At 38.6% G+C, this 19,965-nt stretch overlaps 2 protein-coding genes across 2 annotated transcripts; one reads left to right on the top strand and one right to left on the bottom strand.

Moving 5' to 3' along the window:
- Positions 1-91: 91 nt before the first annotated feature.
- On the bottom strand, positions 92-9,158 carry LOC139948268 (actin-related protein 2/3 complex subunit 5-B-like). Its single transcript, XM_071946369.1, has 4 exons — positions 8,812-9,158; positions 5,181-5,252; positions 3,802-3,978; positions 92-1,908 (listed from the first exon to the last, which is right to left on the bottom strand). The coding sequence occupies exons 1-4, from the start codon at positions 8,947-8,949 to the stop codon at positions 1,846-1,848; spliced, it is 450 nt and encodes a 149-aa protein (XP_071802470.1). The 5' UTR covers positions 8,950-9,158; the 3' UTR covers positions 92-1,845.
- A 133-nt stretch (positions 9,159-9,291) lies between these two features.
- On the top strand, positions 9,292-16,453 carry LOC139948253 (large ribosomal subunit protein uL29-like). The gene is made up of 3 exons (XM_071946346.1): positions 9,292-9,441; positions 14,670-14,806; positions 15,963-16,453. Exons 1-3 carry the CDS (start codon positions 9,439-9,441, stop codon positions 16,192-16,194), a joined length of 372 nt encoding a protein of 123 aa, XP_071802447.1. The 5' UTR covers positions 9,292-9,438; the 3' UTR covers positions 16,195-16,453.
- Positions 16,454-19,965: the final 3,512 nt, after the last annotated feature.

Genomic DNA, 19,965 nt, shown 5'->3' on the forward strand with positions numbered 1-19,965 from the left:
ATACACACACATCCCCATGTCCACCACATTTTAAATCAATACTTTTGCACAATCATTATTTTATATAATAGTCATGGAGAGGCAACATAAGTATTGATAAAGTGGTTGTTACTTCCATTTTTATTACTCAGCAGTTTGAAATACTGTAGACCAACATGTACGGTATATTGTGCCAAATTGCCATGCTATCGATTCTTATTTTCACAGTGAAAGAGTGAAAGATTGCATACTTTTTATCAAAATGATTGAACAATGTACATGTTTTGGTAGGAATCGGGGTACGGTTGAATCAGCCCTTTAGGCACTGTAACACTATTGGTATTTACTCAAAACAATTGCTTATTATAAATACATTGCCATGCTATATCGATCCTTATTTTCAAAGTGAAAAAGTGAAAGAGGACTTGCTGTTGAGCCCAAATTGTTAGCATAAAAACGTAGTTGGTAACGAACAACTGTTAATGGTATAAAAATATTGTGAGAAACGGCTCCCTCTGAAGTAACATAGCTTTTGAGGTAATTTCTCGCTCAAATAATAAAAGACTTCAGCTGATGCCTTTTATTATGCATCTGCTGAAAGCACACACGGTAGTGCAACAAGGGTGTTTTTTCTTTCACTATTCTCTTGCAAGTCAATGCCCAATTGAGCCCCAAAATTCACATGTGTTTTATTTTATGTGTTGGGATACACCAAGTGAGAATAATGGTATTTGACAACTACCTCTAGCTAAAGCCCCACAAATTAATTAAAAAAGAACTCTATCAACAATTGATCAAGTTGGCCAATATTGAAGCTTCTAACCTAGAAACGAACTGTACTCTAATACAAAATAAGTTCATCAGTCTAATAAAGCATGTATTCACCTACATGAAAATGGATTTCAAAAGTAACTCTGGAATAAGTACATGTAGAGCGAGTCATTATACCTCAGCAATGCAGATTACTTTACTTGTATAATACATAAATCATGCTACCTCATCATCTACTAAGTGATACATAGTGTATGTTTTGGGGAAATAAAATTGGTCGAAATTGTCCTTACATTTTCCTGCCTGACTAATAAAACAATTTGAACACTTTCAAACTACTACACACAGGTTTTTGACATTCTATAAAACAGGGTTTTCATATCTGCATTGTAAACATTTATTTTGTTTGTGTACACGGTGTAACTGATTTTTTTTAAATAATTCAATTAAAATCGGTATGTAAGTCCATTAAATGTTTAGCAATTAGAGGGCATTTTCAGATTAAATTTCTACCTTTCCTTTCTACATGGGGGATTAAATTAACAGTTGTAGAATTGAAGCCCACCAAGACCTTGTACGTGGTTGGTATAGACTGTGCAAGTCTCAATATTTCGAGACCTTTGTGGGCCCATATGGAGTTTTATTTGATGGAGCTTTGTATGATTGAGATTTTCAAAATTCAACCATGGTTGAAATTTATGTAAGAGTTTTAGTTGTGCATTTTTACTTTAACCGATAAACAAACACCAATGCATAAACCCTTTTAGATCCAATGTGAGTTCAATATACACGTACTGTTGTTAGTGGTGCGGCTCTTTAAAAACTCCTTAAAAAATGTTTTCTGGGGTAATTAATGGAGCTCCCTTTCTTTCAGTTTGCCTCAGCCTTGATCAGTGAAATTAATAAATAAAACTATAGAAATAAAACAAAAACATGAACTACCAAAAAAAAAACATAGGATATAGTAGTATGTGTGCACGTGTAGTACATGTTTCGGGCTATAGCAAAATTTGTTTATACATGGGCATACATGCATACATTATTTATCAATTATCTTGCCACTGCATAAAGCTGAAAAATCTGGAGTCTGCACAATTAGATGCCTTTCCTATCAGTAAGCACTCTTACAATAGTTCCCAGACCACCAACAGCATATACCTATAAATAAAACACAGACACAAAATACATGTATGATTTATGAGTATTTAAAGCACAAGGGCAAATCATTTAACAAGAAACACCATTTAAACAATTACTGAATAAATTGATTAAAATGTGTAATAGAATTATTAGGTTCCAGCTAGTCCAGCATACATTGTCTTGAAAACAAAATTGTCGTAGGCTTGTAAACACCAGTACTTAACTTGTACTCAACTTGCCATGTGAGATACTACTAAAACTTCCTAAAGGCAAGTAAAATACAGAGTTTACTACATGAAGCCCAGTAGGCCACTTTACAAAAAGCATACTAACAAACAGTTTACCAGATACATGTATAGACAAATCCGACGCGCCCAGGCGCGCAAGTGTTAAGCATTGCGCGTCACTTGCTGCGGTGTCTTCAGTGCCTAGTTTATGCACAAAAAGACACTGCAGTTGTTAATTTTTCAATAGAGGGCGCTACCAAATTATTTTTTGTCGGATTGGTCTGTAGACAAAAAGGAGTTCATTGTAAGGTTTAATCCTGAAGCGTAAACATGCACTAGTCTACTTCCTACACTTTTACAGCTTTAAGCTTCACATACACGTGCAATGTAACCCAATAAGCCAACAAAACTTGGATCTGTCAAAATAATGGCAGTATATGTTCATGTTAACAGGGCATTCATATTTTTATTCTAACCCCTTGCACAGTCAAAATAATGCCTCCCAGTCCCCCCCCAAAGAAACACCACATCAACCCCCTCCCCCCCAACAAAAAAAATAACAAAAAACCCACAAACGAACAAACGAACGAACGAACGAACGAACCAACGAACGAACCAACGAACGAACCAACGAACGAACCAACCAACAAACGAACCAACCAACAAACGAACCAACCAACGAACGAACAAACGAACAAACGAACAAACGAACAAACGAACAAACGAACAAACGAACAAACGAACAAACGAACATACGAACAAACGAACATACGAACAAACGAACAAACGAACCAACGAACCAACGAACCAACGAACCAACGAACCAACGAACCAACGAACCAACGAACCATTGAACGAACGAACGACGAACGGACGAACGGACGAACGGACGAACGGACGAACGGACGAACTACGAACGAACGAACGAACGAACGAACGAACGAACGAACGAACGAACGAACGAACATACGAACAAACGAACATACGAACAAACGAACAAACGAACCAACGAACCAACGAACCAACGAACCAACGAACCAACGAACCAACGAACCAACGAACCATTGAACGAACGAACGAACGAACGGACGAACGGACGAACGGACGAACGGACGAACGGACGAACGGACGAACGGACGAACGACGGAACGAACGAACGAACGAACGAACGAACGAACCAACGAACCAACGAACCAACGAACCAACGAACCAACGAACCAACGAACGAACGAACGAACGAACGAACGAACCAACGAACCAACGAACCAACGAACCAACGAACCAACGAACAAACGAACAAACGAACAAACGAACAAACGAACAAACGAACAAACGAACAAACGAACAAACGAACAAACGAACAAACGAACAAACGAACAAACGAACAAACGAACAAACGAACAAACGAACAAACGAACAAACGAACAAACGAACAAACGAACAAACGAACGAACGAACAAACGAACGAAACGAACGAACGAACGAACAAACGAACAAACGAACAAACAAACAAACGAACAACGAACAAACAAACAAACAAACAAACAAACAAACAAACAAACAAACAAACAAACAAACAAACAAAGACAACAACTTTTCAAACTGATGCACTCCAGACAAATCATTTCCTGTGTGCAATGTTAAAGCCCTAGCTAGCTTTAAGTCACAAATTAAATATATATACCTTCTCATGCCATGTCAGTAAAATGGCACTGCTGTTTTCTGTTGGAGATGAGAATCCCTTGTAGATATACTTCATGAGAATGTCAATGGTATCATTATCCAGGCTATTCACTACTTTCTCGACATCAGTGGTTTTAAAAGCTGTCAGCACCCTCATGACAAGATTGAAGGCTTTATCCTGCAAAACAAAATCATGCATTCTAGCAACCTACATGATCATGATCTTGATCTGAATGGGTATTTCATTTTCATTTTAACAAACCAGAAAATGAGCAAACTAAGTCAATCAAGTTGTATATTTTATAAATCACAACTTTACACCCCACCCCCCCTTTTTAGAATGACTGTTCATATGTAAAACAAAATATATATAAAAATATACAGCACTCTCTTAATTTAACATTTGTTCAAATACAAGAATAATGATTGACCGATGCAGGTTTTTCTGCTTTGGTTATGGACCTTGTGCTGAATGGTATATTTAGCTTATTTCTGTTTCTACTTCGTACAGACAATGGATGAGGTGTAAACTTCGTCCCAGGCTTACATAATAGCATGCATGTGTAGTTTGTGTATGCCTTAATGTGGGGAACACACAAGAAGTCTGTAAATATGCGCATGTACATAATATTACAATTTATTCCAATTGCACATTGCACAAAATGTCGTAAAGTTCATCCAAATAAATATGAGGAGTTTGCACCCACGGTTTGACTTGTCTAACAAAAAAGTCTTTGTTTTTCGAGAAATTCAAGCTGACACATGAAAATTAACAAAGCATGAAATGGATATTAAAATTTTGTTTGAGTGGCTGTGACCTATGACCTATCAGCAACAGGATAGGTATGATGCCCAAAGACAAAGTGAACCAGCATGATGATGATGAGGTTGAGACATAAAAAGGTGAATGTTCAAACCTTGAGGTGGGGACTACTACTACTGCTGAACAGATCCTCAAATCAAACCCTAAGATGCAAACTGCATCCCAGATCAAACACTCCACAGTCATAAGTTAAAGTTTCAAATGGTTCATGGACATTCCATGGCTTCTTTTTAATCAGAGCATACATGCTGGTGTGCCAGTGCTTCTCAGCAAAATCAGAATTTTGTGCTTACTGTAGGAGTCCCAATTCATAGCGCTGCTAACCGTAAGCACATGAAAAGGCGTGCTAACCTTCTGGTGCTTACTGCACAAAAACAAATGACATCACAATGCAAATCTACGTTGAATGTGCAATTATGGTCACCTAATTTTCCTGCTAACCTGTGAAATAAGCTAGCACTTATTTTTTTCTGCTACAGTAAGCACAAAAATTCGCTTACCGTTAAGCAGCGCTATGAATTGGGCCCTGATACTAAAGTGCACATATGATTACCTACCTTAACAGCTTGATTCTTGGAGCCTATTGGAGGATTTCTTAACACAGCTTTCAATGCATCTTCATAGCTCTTTGTGCTGCCATCATACAGTTAAGAACATAACACTGAAACAAACTGAACTTGATTCTGTCTATGGTATTCATTGGCATAATTGAATCATGTATTTATACAAATCATTTACTCTATCAAAAAGTCTTCACAAACACAACTGTTCTAGAGTTCAGGCCAACCTCCTTCCCATCAATCAGAAGTGCACCATCAAAATTGATACTTAATAATAACAATCTGGGAATGAGGTTGCCCTGCTTAAAGACACTGGACACTATTGGTAAGTGTCAAAGACTAGTCTTCACATTTGGTGTATCTCAACATATGCCTAAAATAACAAACCTGTGAAAATTTGAGCTTAATCGGTCGTCGAAGTTGCGAGATAATAATGAAAGAAAAAACATCCTTGTTGTACCATGGTTACACAAAGTTGTGTGCTTTCAGATGCTTGATTTCGAGACCTCAAATTCTAAATCTGAGGTCTCAAAATCAAATTCGTGGAAAATTACTTCTTTCTCGAAGACTAGGTCACTTCAGAGGGAGCTGTTTCTCACAATGTTTTATACTATCAACCTCTTCGAGATAGGACGGTAGTTTTTGAGCAATTCAGGATTTAAAGACGATTTTTTTGAGTGTAGGATGAATGTAGGCTAGCTTGAGAGCTGCAGGAACAACACCATTGTTCATACTCAAATTAACAATCTCCGCAACAATGGGTGCAAATATATGAGAACAATCTTTCAACAACATAGTGGGGTTGGGGTCCAAGTCACAAGATTTTGCAGGAGTGTGATGAATGAGAGACTCAATTTCCTCTGTAGAAGTAGGCTCAAAGGAATCAAAAACTGTAATTGTTCTAGAAGGTCGTTGCGAGACGTCAGGAGATAGACTGGTGCATATAGAATCGATCTTGTTTGTGAAGAACTCACCAAAGAGCCGAGCAAGAGATATACTGCAACTGTGAGTAGGAAGTGGAGAAGCTTGCTTGCGATTAAGAAGTTGATTAGCCACACGAAACAGACGTTTTGTGTCATTTCCACAGTCATCAACAACTTCATTATAATAGGCATGTTTATACTTGCAGTTGAGGGAACTGACGTGCTGACGTTGCTTGCGGTAAAGGTCACGATCCACCTCCAATCCAGAGGATCGCCACCTTTTTTCCAGTTGTCTCCGTTTTCGTTTCTCGACGGTAACAGTGGGGTTGTACCATGGGGCATGATGGCGAAACTTGACGGGGCGAGATTTAGCAGGAGCATGCACATCCAGTAAAGTTTTAAGGGTGGAATTATAGCAATCAATCAGATTGGCAATCCCATTCCCATCAGAACAGCTCGCTATAATGTTACTCTGTTGAACATCCGCAGCGAAGGAAAGTCTATCAATGGCTTTGATGTTTCTCAGGACTTTTGTTCGACACACGGGGCGTGGCTTTTCCATGTGTAACTGGCCTACGATGGCAGAGTGGTCAGAAATGCCAGGAACAACATCAAGGTCAGAGAAGAAATTGCCGTCAGCAATGCGTACGATGAAAACATCAAGAATGTGACCATGGTCATGGGTCGGCGACAAGATTCTCTGCCTGAGACCATAACCGACAAGCAAGTCATTGAAGCGTTTGGTGTTAGGAGCCGATACATTATCAAAACGAATGTTCAGGTCACCAGTTATTACAAGCGGAGTACACTTTAAGGTAGAATCTTCGAGAAGGGGTGTAAACTCGTCCACAAAGTTGGCAAAAGGATATTGGTGCCCAGGGGGTCTGTAGACAACAATAAGGTCCACACTTCTACCGGTAGAAGTTATGGTAGCAGCCATTGTTTCGAAAGATTGATCGTCCGGACTATCACTAATTTATTTTAAAAAGTGGTCGATTTTTTTTGGGTATCACCCAGCCATAGCCAAAGTTCAGAGCGAATATTGTTTGTCACACAGGAAAAATAATTCCTCTTTATCCAAATTTGGGGGATAACAAGTGATGTATTTTTACATAATTGAGATTGAGAACTTTGAAATGAAATGTTTCTCAGAATGCATATAATAATATTATATCCAAACCTGCTGAGTGCCTAGCCCTGGTAGGGTATAAAGCTTGACAATGCAAGCTTAAAATTTTCTTTGTTTTTACCTAAAAATCTTATGCTTAAAAAAACAAAAACAAAAAAACCCTGATCTGCACTGATCTGCATCATAAAACTTTCCGATCTAATGCTTCTGAAGTTGTAGATAGCCCTACGGCTACATTTGTTCAAACAAACATCACACCTTGAGTAAAAATCAAATGAATTTTGAAGGTGCACTTTCTCAACAACTTGCTCGTTTTCGCACACAGTACACATGTTCTCATAACTAGTCTAGTTCTTTCAATAGACCGATCCACTAAGCTCCGCCCCATTGCGTATTGACCAATCACAACACAACGAAGGTCCGACAAATAAGGTCTGACATGCGTGTGCGTATCTTGGCGCGCGCGGCTGAGTTGTGCAGAAAGGCATTGGAGAGCCCATGTTCTTGCTCATACGTGCGTCATGGGCGGAGCATACTGGATCGGTCTATTGTAGCAATTGAAACGAACCATTATTGATAAGTGATTAAGCATGTTAAGGGAACCGGGAACCCAACAAAAATAAAACGAAAGATTTTGATATCAATAGTGCTGGGGGAAAAATTTCCGTATGGCGCCACCACTTTTTCATTCGATATGAAATAATACATCCTGGTGTGATGTGTTTTCAGTAGGAAAACCATGATAACAGGAAAAATTTTCACAATCAAAAACTAATTTTTTTTTTTCAATTCATCTTTCCAATTTTTTAACAATAACACTAACACTTCATGGTGTGTTTAAATTTTTAAAGTTTTGGTTTTATGTTGCGAGAGACAGTCCGGCATTAACAGTGCTTATAAATGCATGCACCACATTGGAGCAACGTCATATGTTTTCACACCTTTCATTGGTTGGTTGGTATTTTATTGAATATTCAGACGCTAGTATGGCGTGCAAAATGAATCAAAAATATTATTCAATTACTACTCAACAAATTTAATTACATTTTTGTCCTAAGGCATTTTGGCTACTATATTAGAATCCAGAGATATCATAAAAGCATGAAAGTAAAACACCCCACCCCCTTGAAACACACACACTTCATAACAATCCGTTTTCCCCCATTTCGGGAGACGATAAGTCGATAGCCGGACGCGGACGAAACCGAAATAGTTCTAGGAGTACCAGGATAGTATCTAATTTACCTCAATGAGATATCCCTTTTTGTAAAAATGAGTGAAAAAGTGGTGGCGCCATACGGAAAGTTATCTGTGCTGGGGCCTCCCTGGGGCCGGCCTAAGATACGGAGTGGATTGGACAATGGAGGTAGCAATAGACCTCCATGATTTGACCAATTATTGCTGGGCTACCACCATCGATAGACTAAGACCATGACAATTCAATCAAATTAATAAAGGGAGGCGTGGCCCCGTGGTTGGAAATGATCAGACAAAATTATAATGTGTGAAAAAAGGATTTAAAATCTACATGCAGACTTTTTAATAACTAATTTTGTTCACATCAATTCAAAGGATATTTGCTCAGAAAGTTCTGCACTTCAGCCTCATCCGGTCCCTTCACTTCCTCGTCTGTTTGGTCATCTTGAAAGTTGTTTTCGTCAAATTGGTCGACGTCAACATTCCGAAACTGGGTTCTCCCGGTGTTTTTAGACATGCTTTATGTTCGTTGAAAAACAAACTTGTAGGATTTCAGCAGACTCTGATCCTGATCCGGTTTTTTCCACAATGACTTCTTCCACCCAAACAGCGAAGTTAGGCAAAGTAGTACAAGTGTAAAAACAGAACAGTCACGGCATGCAGTTGTAGTTGAGGATTGCACTTATGCAGCTAGTTAGTCCCCTCTACTGCTCGCTCAAGTTACTTCCTCATTTAAATGTTTTTTTAAGCCTAGGTGTAAAGCGGTGTCAATGCTTGCCTCAACCCATGCAATGACTAGTAAGTAGCATTAACGTCTGACTCCTTCCCCATACTTAAGGTAAAGTAAACCGCGTGGAAATGTAAACCAGACTAATTCGTAAATAGTTAGAGCCCGCTTGTGTATCTTTTGTGAAAACGAGCTCTTTACTGCGGGTCTCTGTGGAGAAAACGTTTGGGAGCCTGTCGTGACAGTATACGTTCTTTTCAGACAACATCGCCATTCAAGATGGTTAGTATTGTAATACAAGGGTTAATAATCTCTTTCCATCGTCAAATGTCGACCATATGTGTGGATTCTATGTTACTTTTCGAATTCCATACTAATTGGTCGTCACAAAAAACTTTATATCGTAAGAATTATTTCAGTGTATAACATTTTTGACAAGGTATGATGATGCTGTTTATTTTATTTCGTTTTGTTTCGCGTGAGCGAGTGCTAGCCCCATAAATACATTACTAATAGTGCTAACTAAACACGATGGACACCCAGCTCGTTCAACTTTTGGCCATACGCCTATATCTCTCCAACAGGAGGTGAACACATATTCCGATTGCAAACACACGTTGGGTTTTCCTACTTCTAGAAACAAGGCTCCCCGGAAAAGTTTCCGTATGGCGCCACCACTTTTTCATTCGAAATAAAACAATATAGTATCATTCGTAGCGTCATACGTTATCGACCCTCATATGTTATCGACCCTCATATGTTTTGATTCCCGTTTACCGCGAGATTGTGCAAGCTGCACCGGTGACGGAAGCTATGCAGTTTACTCACAGTCTGTATTTTCATCAGGCTTAATCATGCTGAGAAAAAAGTTTCCTGTCGTTGGTTATGCTCAAACATTTAAAAAATGATTGATTTTTGGTACCAATCACTAAAGTGCATTATTATGCCAACATTCAAATGAGTCAAAGAAACATCATCCAACCTCAAAATGTCAAAACAAAATTACTATCTGCTAGATTGAGTTTCATTCTGCTTTAGTCACTAGATGGATCACGTATGGTGGTTACTATTTGGGATTCTATGGTGTGCCAATATGGGGAAATTATTAAAATATTTTAAGTGAAAATGACTAAAAAAAACTTTTTTTGATTTACTGCATACTGTAATAAATTCCGATAAGCGTAATAAATATTAAGTCTACATTAAAGAGAAAATATCATAGATTGGTTTCTTATCTCCTGAAACTAAACATAACTGGTCTGAAATGGGGGAAAACGGATTGTTATGAAGTGTGTGTGTTTCAAGGGGGGTGGGGTGTTTTACTTCCTTATGATTAGGCCTGGGCGAATTATTCGAATATCCGGTTAATGGCGAATAGGTTTTCCTATCCGTAACCGCGAATGCCGTTTTTTTCTTAACCGGATATCCGCATAGGGCGCGAATACCTATTTACAAACCGAATAATTCTGTAATTACAACCGAGTAACCGGATATTCTTTAATATCCGAATTTCCGCGGACGTCGGGCGACAACTGATTTGAATGTTTTGTCTGAATCCTTATGAAACTTCTATTAAGACAGCATAAAACAGCATAAATCAAGTATTTAACTATGCTCACCTCCGTGAAGAGTTAAAACAATGACATTTCTGACGTAATTTGGTCAAAGTTACAAAAGTTTTCCTTCACGTAGAGTCAATCACGATCAAAAGAAAAAGCAAATCGCCATCTTTAAATTAGATCCGGTCATTTTTATGAATGAACTGAGTGACACTGTCTAAAACTAATATCAATCCGCCCATAAGATCTCATTCACAAACGGACAGCGCCCTCTAGCGGCAAAAAAACTATTCGAATATCCGGTTAATTTCGGATAGTTGGCCAGCCGTATCCGAATAACAAAATTTCACTATTCGCCCAGCACTACTTATGATATCTCTGGATTCTAATATAGTAGCCAAAATGCCTTAGGACAAAAATGTAATTAAATTTGTTGAGTAGTAATTGAATAATATTTTTTATTTATTTTGCACGCCATACTAGCTTCTGAATATTCAATAAAATACCAACCAATGAAAGGTGTGAAAACATGACATTGCTCCAATGTCGTGCATGCATAAGCACTGTTAATGGCGGACTGTCTCTCGCAACGTAAAACCAAAACTTTAAAAATTTAAACACACCATGAAGTGTAAGTGTTATTGTTAAAAAATTGGATAGATGATTTGAAAAAAAAATATTTAGTTTTTGATAGTGAAAATGTTTACTGTTGTCCTACTGAAAACACATGACACTAGGATATATAATTTACCTGATTGACATATCTCTTTTTGTAAAAATGAGTGAAAAAGTGGTGGCGCCATATGGAAAGTTATCTGGCTCCCCTGTGTGTGAACCTTTATAGGGGTCTCATATTTAGGGCTAGTTGCGATAACGTAACCCTCCATGATCCCGACGGCTGCCAGGCCGGAGGGTACGAAATAGGTTTGAGCATGAGCGACAACATTTAAGCTGGTCCAACACATACATTTTCTACCAGATTTGCCCCATTTTTACCACTTTCAAAAATCATGACACGAATTCTGAGTGTACGAACTTAATCCGCAATGTCTAATGCAGCCTGCCATAATACTCAAAACACCATTTAGGAAATATTTCGAAGAAAAATGGACAAAAACTTACAAGATCCTGGAGCGAATTCCCAGGTTCATATTTTAAACCTGTCGCATCACTTTACGATCGCATTATTTTGTTGTTGGACTAAACCATTCTGTAAAATGGGTGTTACAATGTTGCAGTGCGTGTGCGCGCTGTCTGTTTGCATTGCACGGCGCTCACTCATAATGGCGCGCAAGCACTGCAGTACTGCAACATTGTAACACCCCTTTTACAGAATGGTTTAGCCCAACAACAAAATAATGGTCCCAACAAAATAATAATAGACCGATTGCGCTGCCAATGTTTACATGTGATCACGTGACCTAGTGGGTATAGAAAAACACAGCTACACAGTTAAGACATGGGAAGACTCGAATTTTCAATAAATAACGCTTTTAGAAAAACAGAGCCCTTTTTATAAAGTTGAATATCGTTACATTGATTTAAATCACATTTGCTGTTTGATGTTCCCAGTATTCTACTACAAAATAGGTTTCTTTTGAGAGTATGACTAGACTACGTAAATTACTGAGGTTTGAGTGAGCTCACGCGCCGTGGATTTTGCATTGTGCTCGGCGGGATGTTGGGCTGTGATGGAGAAGGTCACGAAGTTGTCCGACTCATAGCTGACAGTAGCCCTGGTGGCCTTACACTTTCGTTTTGTACTACAGTGACGTCCTGGACATCAGGGTGCATTTCTGGGGCGGAAAAATTTCACAGCTTTACAACTCAAATCTTACCTGCAAGAAAGCACCAATTTCAACAGATTCACATTCCACGGCAGCATGTTTTTCTGCGGTGGGTTTTGATCGTCATATACTCTTCAAAAATCCGTCATTTTCATGAAATAATGCAGCTCCCAACGGTAAGGAATTCCCATTTTTGTTCGTACTCTCACAGTCTGCCGTGTGTACGCAAGACGCACGACACGCAAATTTTGAATTGTGTTGTTAACGCTGTGCAGTCAAGATACGGTGACCAAGAATTCATGCGTCTAAGCTTGCATCATGCGTCTTGCACGCGAATGTATACGCGTACGCACGACGACAGACAACACTGTGAGAAAACGATCGAAACAGGAATTTTTTAACGTTGGAAGCTGCATTATTTCACGAAAATGACGGATTTGTGAGGAAAATACGAGGACCAAAACCCACCGCAGAAAAATGTATGCCGCCATGGAATGTGAATCTGTTGAAATTAGTGGCTTGTTGCAGGTAAGATTTAAGTTACGAAGCTGTGAAATTTTTCCGCCCTAGAAACGGGCCTCAATAGTTAGGACTCGGTTCCTGTGTACAGAGAAAGAGTCCTATATAGGGCTAAGCTGACAGCTACCCCTTCTAATCAAATTATTTGAGGGTGAAAGTAAAGGGATTTGTAGTTTCTTTGCCGAAAGACAACAAGTGGGACAGTACTTTTACAAATAAAAATGGAACTTTTTAAACAGAATGAAGATAATTTGGATACATATGACTCATACATTTTTTTTGTTCATACATTGTGTTAAATTTAAGGTGCATTTAAAATTTGTTGTTGGCAGCTGTCGTCAGGCCTTGGCAGTTGTAAACTTTTAGTGCGAGCCCATGAAATTGCTTGCTCGTTTTGGTGTTGCTATTATAGAAATATGGTTTGGGGGTGAACCATTGGTATTAATATTAGCTCCCCAAGGTTCGCTGAAGGTTTTAGTTTGTCAACTTCCAACACTGAGGAGGGGAGCTCATAATCATATCGGCTAGTCACCAAAAATAAACCACGTTATTGTTTTGCCATACTTAATACACATTCAGTTACCAGGGCAATATGATTTGGAGCAAGGGGAAATTACTGTGACTGTGCAACAAAATGAACTGTTAATGTTCATGTGTTGGATGTTTGACAATATTTGTGCGTATTAGTGCTGGGTGAATAGTGAAATTTTGTTATTCGGATACCGCCGGCCAACTATCCGAAATTAACCGGATATTCGAATAGTTTTTTTCGCCGCTAGAGGGCGCTGTTCGTTTGTGAATGAGATCTTATGGGCGGATTGATATTAGTTTTAGACAGTGTCACTCGGTTCATTCATAAAAATGACCGGATCTAATTTAAAGATGGCGATTTGCTTTTTCTTTTGATCGTGATTGACTCTACGTGAAGGAAAACTTTTGTAATCTTTGAACAAATTACGTCAGAAATGTCATTGTTTTAACTCTTCACGGAGGTGAGCATAGTTAAATACTTAGTTTATGCTGTTTTATGCTGTCTTAATAGAAGTTTCATAAGGATTCAGACAAAACATTCAAATCAGTTGTCGCCCGACGTCCGCGGAAATTCGGATATTAAAGAATATCCGGTTACTTGGTTGTAATTACAGAACTATCCGGTTTATAAATAGTTATTCGCGCCCTATGCGGATATCCGGTTAGAAAAAAAAAGGCATTCGCGGTTACGGATAGGAAAACCTATTCGCCATTAACCGGATATTCGAATAATTCGCCCAGGCCTAGTGCGTATGTACAAAACAGTTCTTGATTGTAAAGCACATGATAAGTAGACCACTGCCTGGGCTAACCAGTCGCACATGGTAAATGCGCATGACTAGTAGAGTAGTGCCCAGGCTGCCCGGGTGATATTCTACTTGTCATGCGTATTTACCATGTGCAGGATTACTCAAGTGCGCGCTTGGTAAAAAATAAAAATAGCACCTGGCACGTGATGAATGGGCCAGTGAGAACTTGACTCTCGGTCATGAATATGTATGAGGTATAGTAATATTTTTTCTTCTATGATTGATGAAACATTTAAAAAAAAAACATCGTTTGAGCATATCAGTCTAGTCCCTAATTTTAATGTTTAAAATGCCACTTCTTACAGACGAAGATAAAGGCACATGAGCTTCGAGGCAAAAAGAAGGAAGATTTGGAAGACCAGCTTAAGCAGCTTAAACAAGAATTGTCTCAGCTGAGAGTTGCCAAGGTCACCGGTGGACAGGCTTCAAAGCTCTGCAAAATGTAAGATCTCATTTTGTATTTTTAATTTGTTATGATTAAGTAATTAATTTATTATTAGTTATTAATAAGAGATTTGGCAGGTCATTAGAAAGTTTGTCTATTGGCAGTGAGCATCTTGACATCCTTGTGTGTTGCATCAGATGAGCGCAACAGATTTAAGAAGCACAGATTTGTTTGCACAGATTGTCCTGGTACTGCTGGATTCTTCAGCATTTAGGAAAGGTTTCTGGGAAATTTAAGTGTGAACCAGCCAACCTTGATAAGGGGCCATAATAAATGGATACTTGCCAGTCCTGAGTACTCAAATACACAATAGCTATGAAAAAGACATCACATTTACCCAAAACTACAGATTTCCTGAACCAATGCATTAATCATTCTAATCATAAGAAGAGGATCTATAACAAATCCTCATAGTGTCATTCTACCATTTGCATATCTACTGACACAATCATCACATTTGACTCATTGGTCACCCTTCCGCTAAACACATACCCAAATGCATTCCCTGTCAAAACGACAAAAACTGCAAATATACACGAACCCACCACTAAAACATACAAAAATCATCAGTCACAATCGCAATGTGTCACTGAATTAGAGTGTTATTTTTATATATGGCTTGTGTTCAGATTTTATAACAACTTAACAAATTTGGGGGTTTTACCTTTCACTGTCAGAAGTTGAGCACTCCATCTGGAGATGGCTCAGTTGTTCAATTTGTTAATTTCTTTTATTTTTCCCCCTTTTGTATTCTTGTTTTAAAACTGTTATTTTATAACTGCGTCTTCAAGACTTGAAAAGTGTTTAACATCTTCCACAAACAAATGGCAGATTTAACAATGAAATGAAGCAAATTTACCAAATTCCCTTTTAACTTTTGAACCGTACTCATCTCAAAATAATTACTTTTTATAGCCAAAAGTACTGATCTGAAGGCAGTGTTCATTTGAGTAATTGAAAGCATTTTTGCCAGTTCTTGCTGCTTTATTGCAATAGAAAATATGTTTACATTCAGAAGGACAAATGGTAACAAACTGGTTTGTATCTTGGAACTCTTAGCCCATGCACTGTAGTCTGATACGAAGAGAGTTGAAGTAATAAGAACAAGGATAATTTTTTAACAATAGACCCTTATTTGTGTATTTCTCCACAGCCGAGTGGTTCGCAAAGGCATTGCTCGTGTCCTGACAGTCATCCATGAAACCCAGAAGGAAAATCTCCGCAAGTTTTACAAAAATGCGAAGTACAAGCCCCTTGATCTGCGCCGTAAGCTCACCAGAGCCAAGCGACGTGCTCTTACTAAGGGTGAACTCAAGAGAAAAACCAGGAAGCAACAACGGAAAGAGCGCCTTTATCCCATGAGAAAGTTTGCTGTGCGAGAATAGCTGCAGAAATCCTTCAAAGAGGGCAGTGTTGCCAACAGTGGTAGCTATTGGCGAGTTCTTCTGTTACAAAGTCAGAACTGGAATGGTCAGAATCCATGCACACAATTGTCAGAGCTGAATTTTAATGTCATTTGTACCGACTCCATAACAGATGGGTTCCATCAATCCACATTCAATCTACCCAAAACAATGATGTATAATGCAGAAAGTGAAAAAACAGAAAAGCAACAAGGAAAATAAAATAATTCTCACACATTAATCTGCGGAACTGCTTGCTTTGTAATTTTGTTTGAGTCTCATGCTTATCATACAAGGTTTAATTATGCAAAAAAAGTATGAGGAGTCGGTCTACACTGCTTGGTAATGACCTGGCCGCTATTAATTGACCATGTAGCTGGCCAGCCATCAACCAAGTTGTTAATTCCACAAGGGATTCATGTACTAGATGATGCTGCCGGGCTGGGAATATACATGTACAGCACAGAGAAACAGACCTACTATGGCCAGCATTGAAGACCAGCTCCTTGCACTTTTATTGCCATCAATAAATACCTTTAACGAAGAAAAACAAAATTGGTGAAAACCATAACAATTTGTGATTTATCTTTCGCCAATTTAACAAAATTTGTTGGTACAGTGAAGGTGGCTGGGCATTGTTAATGGACTTCACCTTCGGGCTTTGGCTAGGGATTGGACCGTCCGACCACTAAACACTGGCCAGCCACTAACCCTGTCAACTTCCAAGCGGTGACGATTGACTCCCACACTTTTAATGCCTAATTCTACCCAACCTTTTTTAAGGCACTGGACACTATTGGTACTCAAAATAATTATTAGCATAAAACCTTACTTGGTAACGAGTAATGGAGAGCTGTTGATGATGGTACACGTATAAAACATTGTGAGAAACTGGTCCCTCTGAAGTTAAAAAGTTTTTGAGAAAAGTAATTTCTCACTAATTTGATTTTGAGACCTCGGAATTGAATTTTGTGGTCTGTAGTCTAAATCAAGGATCTGAAAGCACACAACTTGCGCTTCAAGGGCGTTTTTTCTTGCATTATTCTCTCGCAACTTAGACAACCAATTGAGCTCAAATTTTCACAGGTTTGTTATTTTATGCATAGTATGTTGAAATACACCAAGTGAAAATACTGGTCTTTGACAATTACCAACAGTGTCCTGTGTCTTTAACAATTGAAACTGGGCCAATCCTCTTGTCATGTGAGGAACCTGTGTCACTGCAAGGTAACCATCTCTAGTCGGCAGAAACATCCATTTTAATCCAGGATTAGTGGTGAAACTTTTTTGAAATCAAGTTTATAACAGGGAGGTTTATATTCTTTGCAGGTTAGGAGAAACAACTTGCTTAAAGAGTGTAACACTATTCAAAAATGCCCAGGTGCTGCTAAGGTTTGTTTTCAAACATTCCATTTAGTGGTGAAAGTCACCTTGGGTACCAAGTTACAGCCATATTATTTTAAAGGCGTTTTAAAATTAGTTACAAAAAGTACAAATAATCAATGGCACATATTGTGCGCACTTGAAGGGGGTTGCCACATCCCTTTTGGGGGACCTTAATGCCGAAACAACTTGGGAGTTGGCAATTTTGTGCGTGTGTTAATTAAACCATGGAGGAAGGAAGAAAAGGAGCTCGAATGACCCGCAAAACCGCTGAGTAACAAAAGAATACCCTGACAATGTCCCTGTCTGACCAGTGGAAAAGATCGGATACCTCCAGCTGGACGGCCGAATAAAGAGCCAATAAAGGATGATCTCAATATGTCAACTGTTACCTTTTTATGGCCAAATAGACATCACAGATACCGGTTAATAACCATTCTACTCTTAAAATTTGCATTTAGTGATAAATATCTCTAGTAAAAAATGCACCCGGCCGCGTGGCTTTTTCAGCCGAGAGTCAAAAACGGCTTATCTATTATAATGACCCTGGACGCTAGTGACGAGCTTCCCCTATTGGTTTTGAACACAGTTCTCCAGCTTTGGCATTACCACACCAAATAGCCGCCACTGACGTCACGATTCCTTTGTCGCGCGGGTTTGTTTGATCCCACGTTTTTCAGAAATTTGGCTTAGAGCGTTCTGGAGAAAACGCATTTTTACCATGTTGTAACGTGAGGTAAGAGACTCGTTATATTTTTTATGTTTCCTTGATGGACTGCAGCTATTAGAAACTGTAATATCTATGTATTTGAGATCATCCTTTATTGGCAGTTTAACGAGCAGGATTAGATCTTTTTGTACAGAACCCGTGGTACCGCCGCTCTGCATCTAAGTCCCCAGAGTGAAATATTTAAAAGGATAAAAATCAAACTAACATCACTTGGTTGGCAAAATTGACATTGATTATATCTGAGTAGTTTTAATGAAATACATCAAGTCGAGTCTCTACCGTGAAGCATTTTTTGTCATGATATATCTACATGTATCCATACCCTTCAAATTTCCGAAAACGCTCGTTATTTGCTTAACAGAAAAACTATGATTTCAAGTCCAATAAACCATGATGGAAACATGAACAGTTGTTTTATTATTATTTTTATGTAACGTTGCAGAAATCGGTCCCTAAAGGCAGTACACATTGCCCTGGATTTGGCGAATGTTATGAAGTAAATTTAAATGGTTGGAAAGATGTTTTTAAAGTATAATGTAATGACCGGACCCAATGCCATTTGTGTGATTATTTTATACTACGTGAAGTACAACTGTTCGTCATTTTTTGGTGGTGTCAAATCTTTGACTACACAAAATGGCGGACGCCAGTCGATAGCTCTCGTCAATCAAACCACTGCACTCTAGGCCGAGTAACCAGCACATAGCGCCCTCGGGGGATCCTCGAGGGAATCCGTAATAACGGATTGCTAATCCGTAATAATGGATTGCTAATCCGTAATAACAGATTGTGAATCCGTAATAACGGATTACTAATCCGTAACAACGGATTACTTATCCGTAATAACGGATAACTAAATCCGTAATAACGGATTACTAATCCGTAATAATGGATTACTAATCCGTAATAACGGATTACTAATCCGTAATAACGGATTACTAATCCGTAATAACGGATCACTAATCCTTAATAACGGATTACTAATCCGTAATAACGGATTGCAAATCCGTTATAACGGATTACTAATCCGTAATAACGGATTGCGAATCCGTAATAACAGATTGTGAATCCGTAATAACGGATTACTAATCCGTAACAACGGATTACTTATCCGTAATAACGGATAACTAAATCCGTAATAACGGATTACTAATCCGTAATAATGGATTACTAATCCGTAATAACGGATTACTAATCCGTAATAACGGATTACTAATCCGTTATAACGGATCACTAATCCTTAATAACGGATTACTAATCCGTAATAACGGATTGCAAATCCGTTATAACGGATTACTAATCCGTAATAACGGATTGCGAATCCTTAATAACGGATTTGAATTTTATTTGTTGTTGGCACTAATGGGCCTTCGTACATTCAACCATGGACCTCCTATCTTTTGTTTATATGGTGTGCAACAGCTCCCATTGGTTTTGTACACGCCTTCCAACTGTGGTCCTTTCCCGAACTGTGGACCTCATTGTCCTCTTTTGTCTTGTTTGGGCTTTGGGGTACATGATAATGTCACCCCCTGATAAAGACGCTGTACAAGTGCAGAGGATGCGAAACTGACAGTAAATTATTGTGTAAGCAATCTTAAAAGCAAAGTATACCTTTGGTTTTGGGAACCGTTTGCTAG

Source organism: Asterias amurensis, chromosome 15 (genome assembly GCF_032118995.1).
Source record: "Asterias amurensis chromosome 15, ASM3211899v1".
NCBI lineage: Eukaryota > Metazoa > Echinodermata > Asteroidea > Forcipulatida > Asteriidae > Asterias > Asterias amurensis.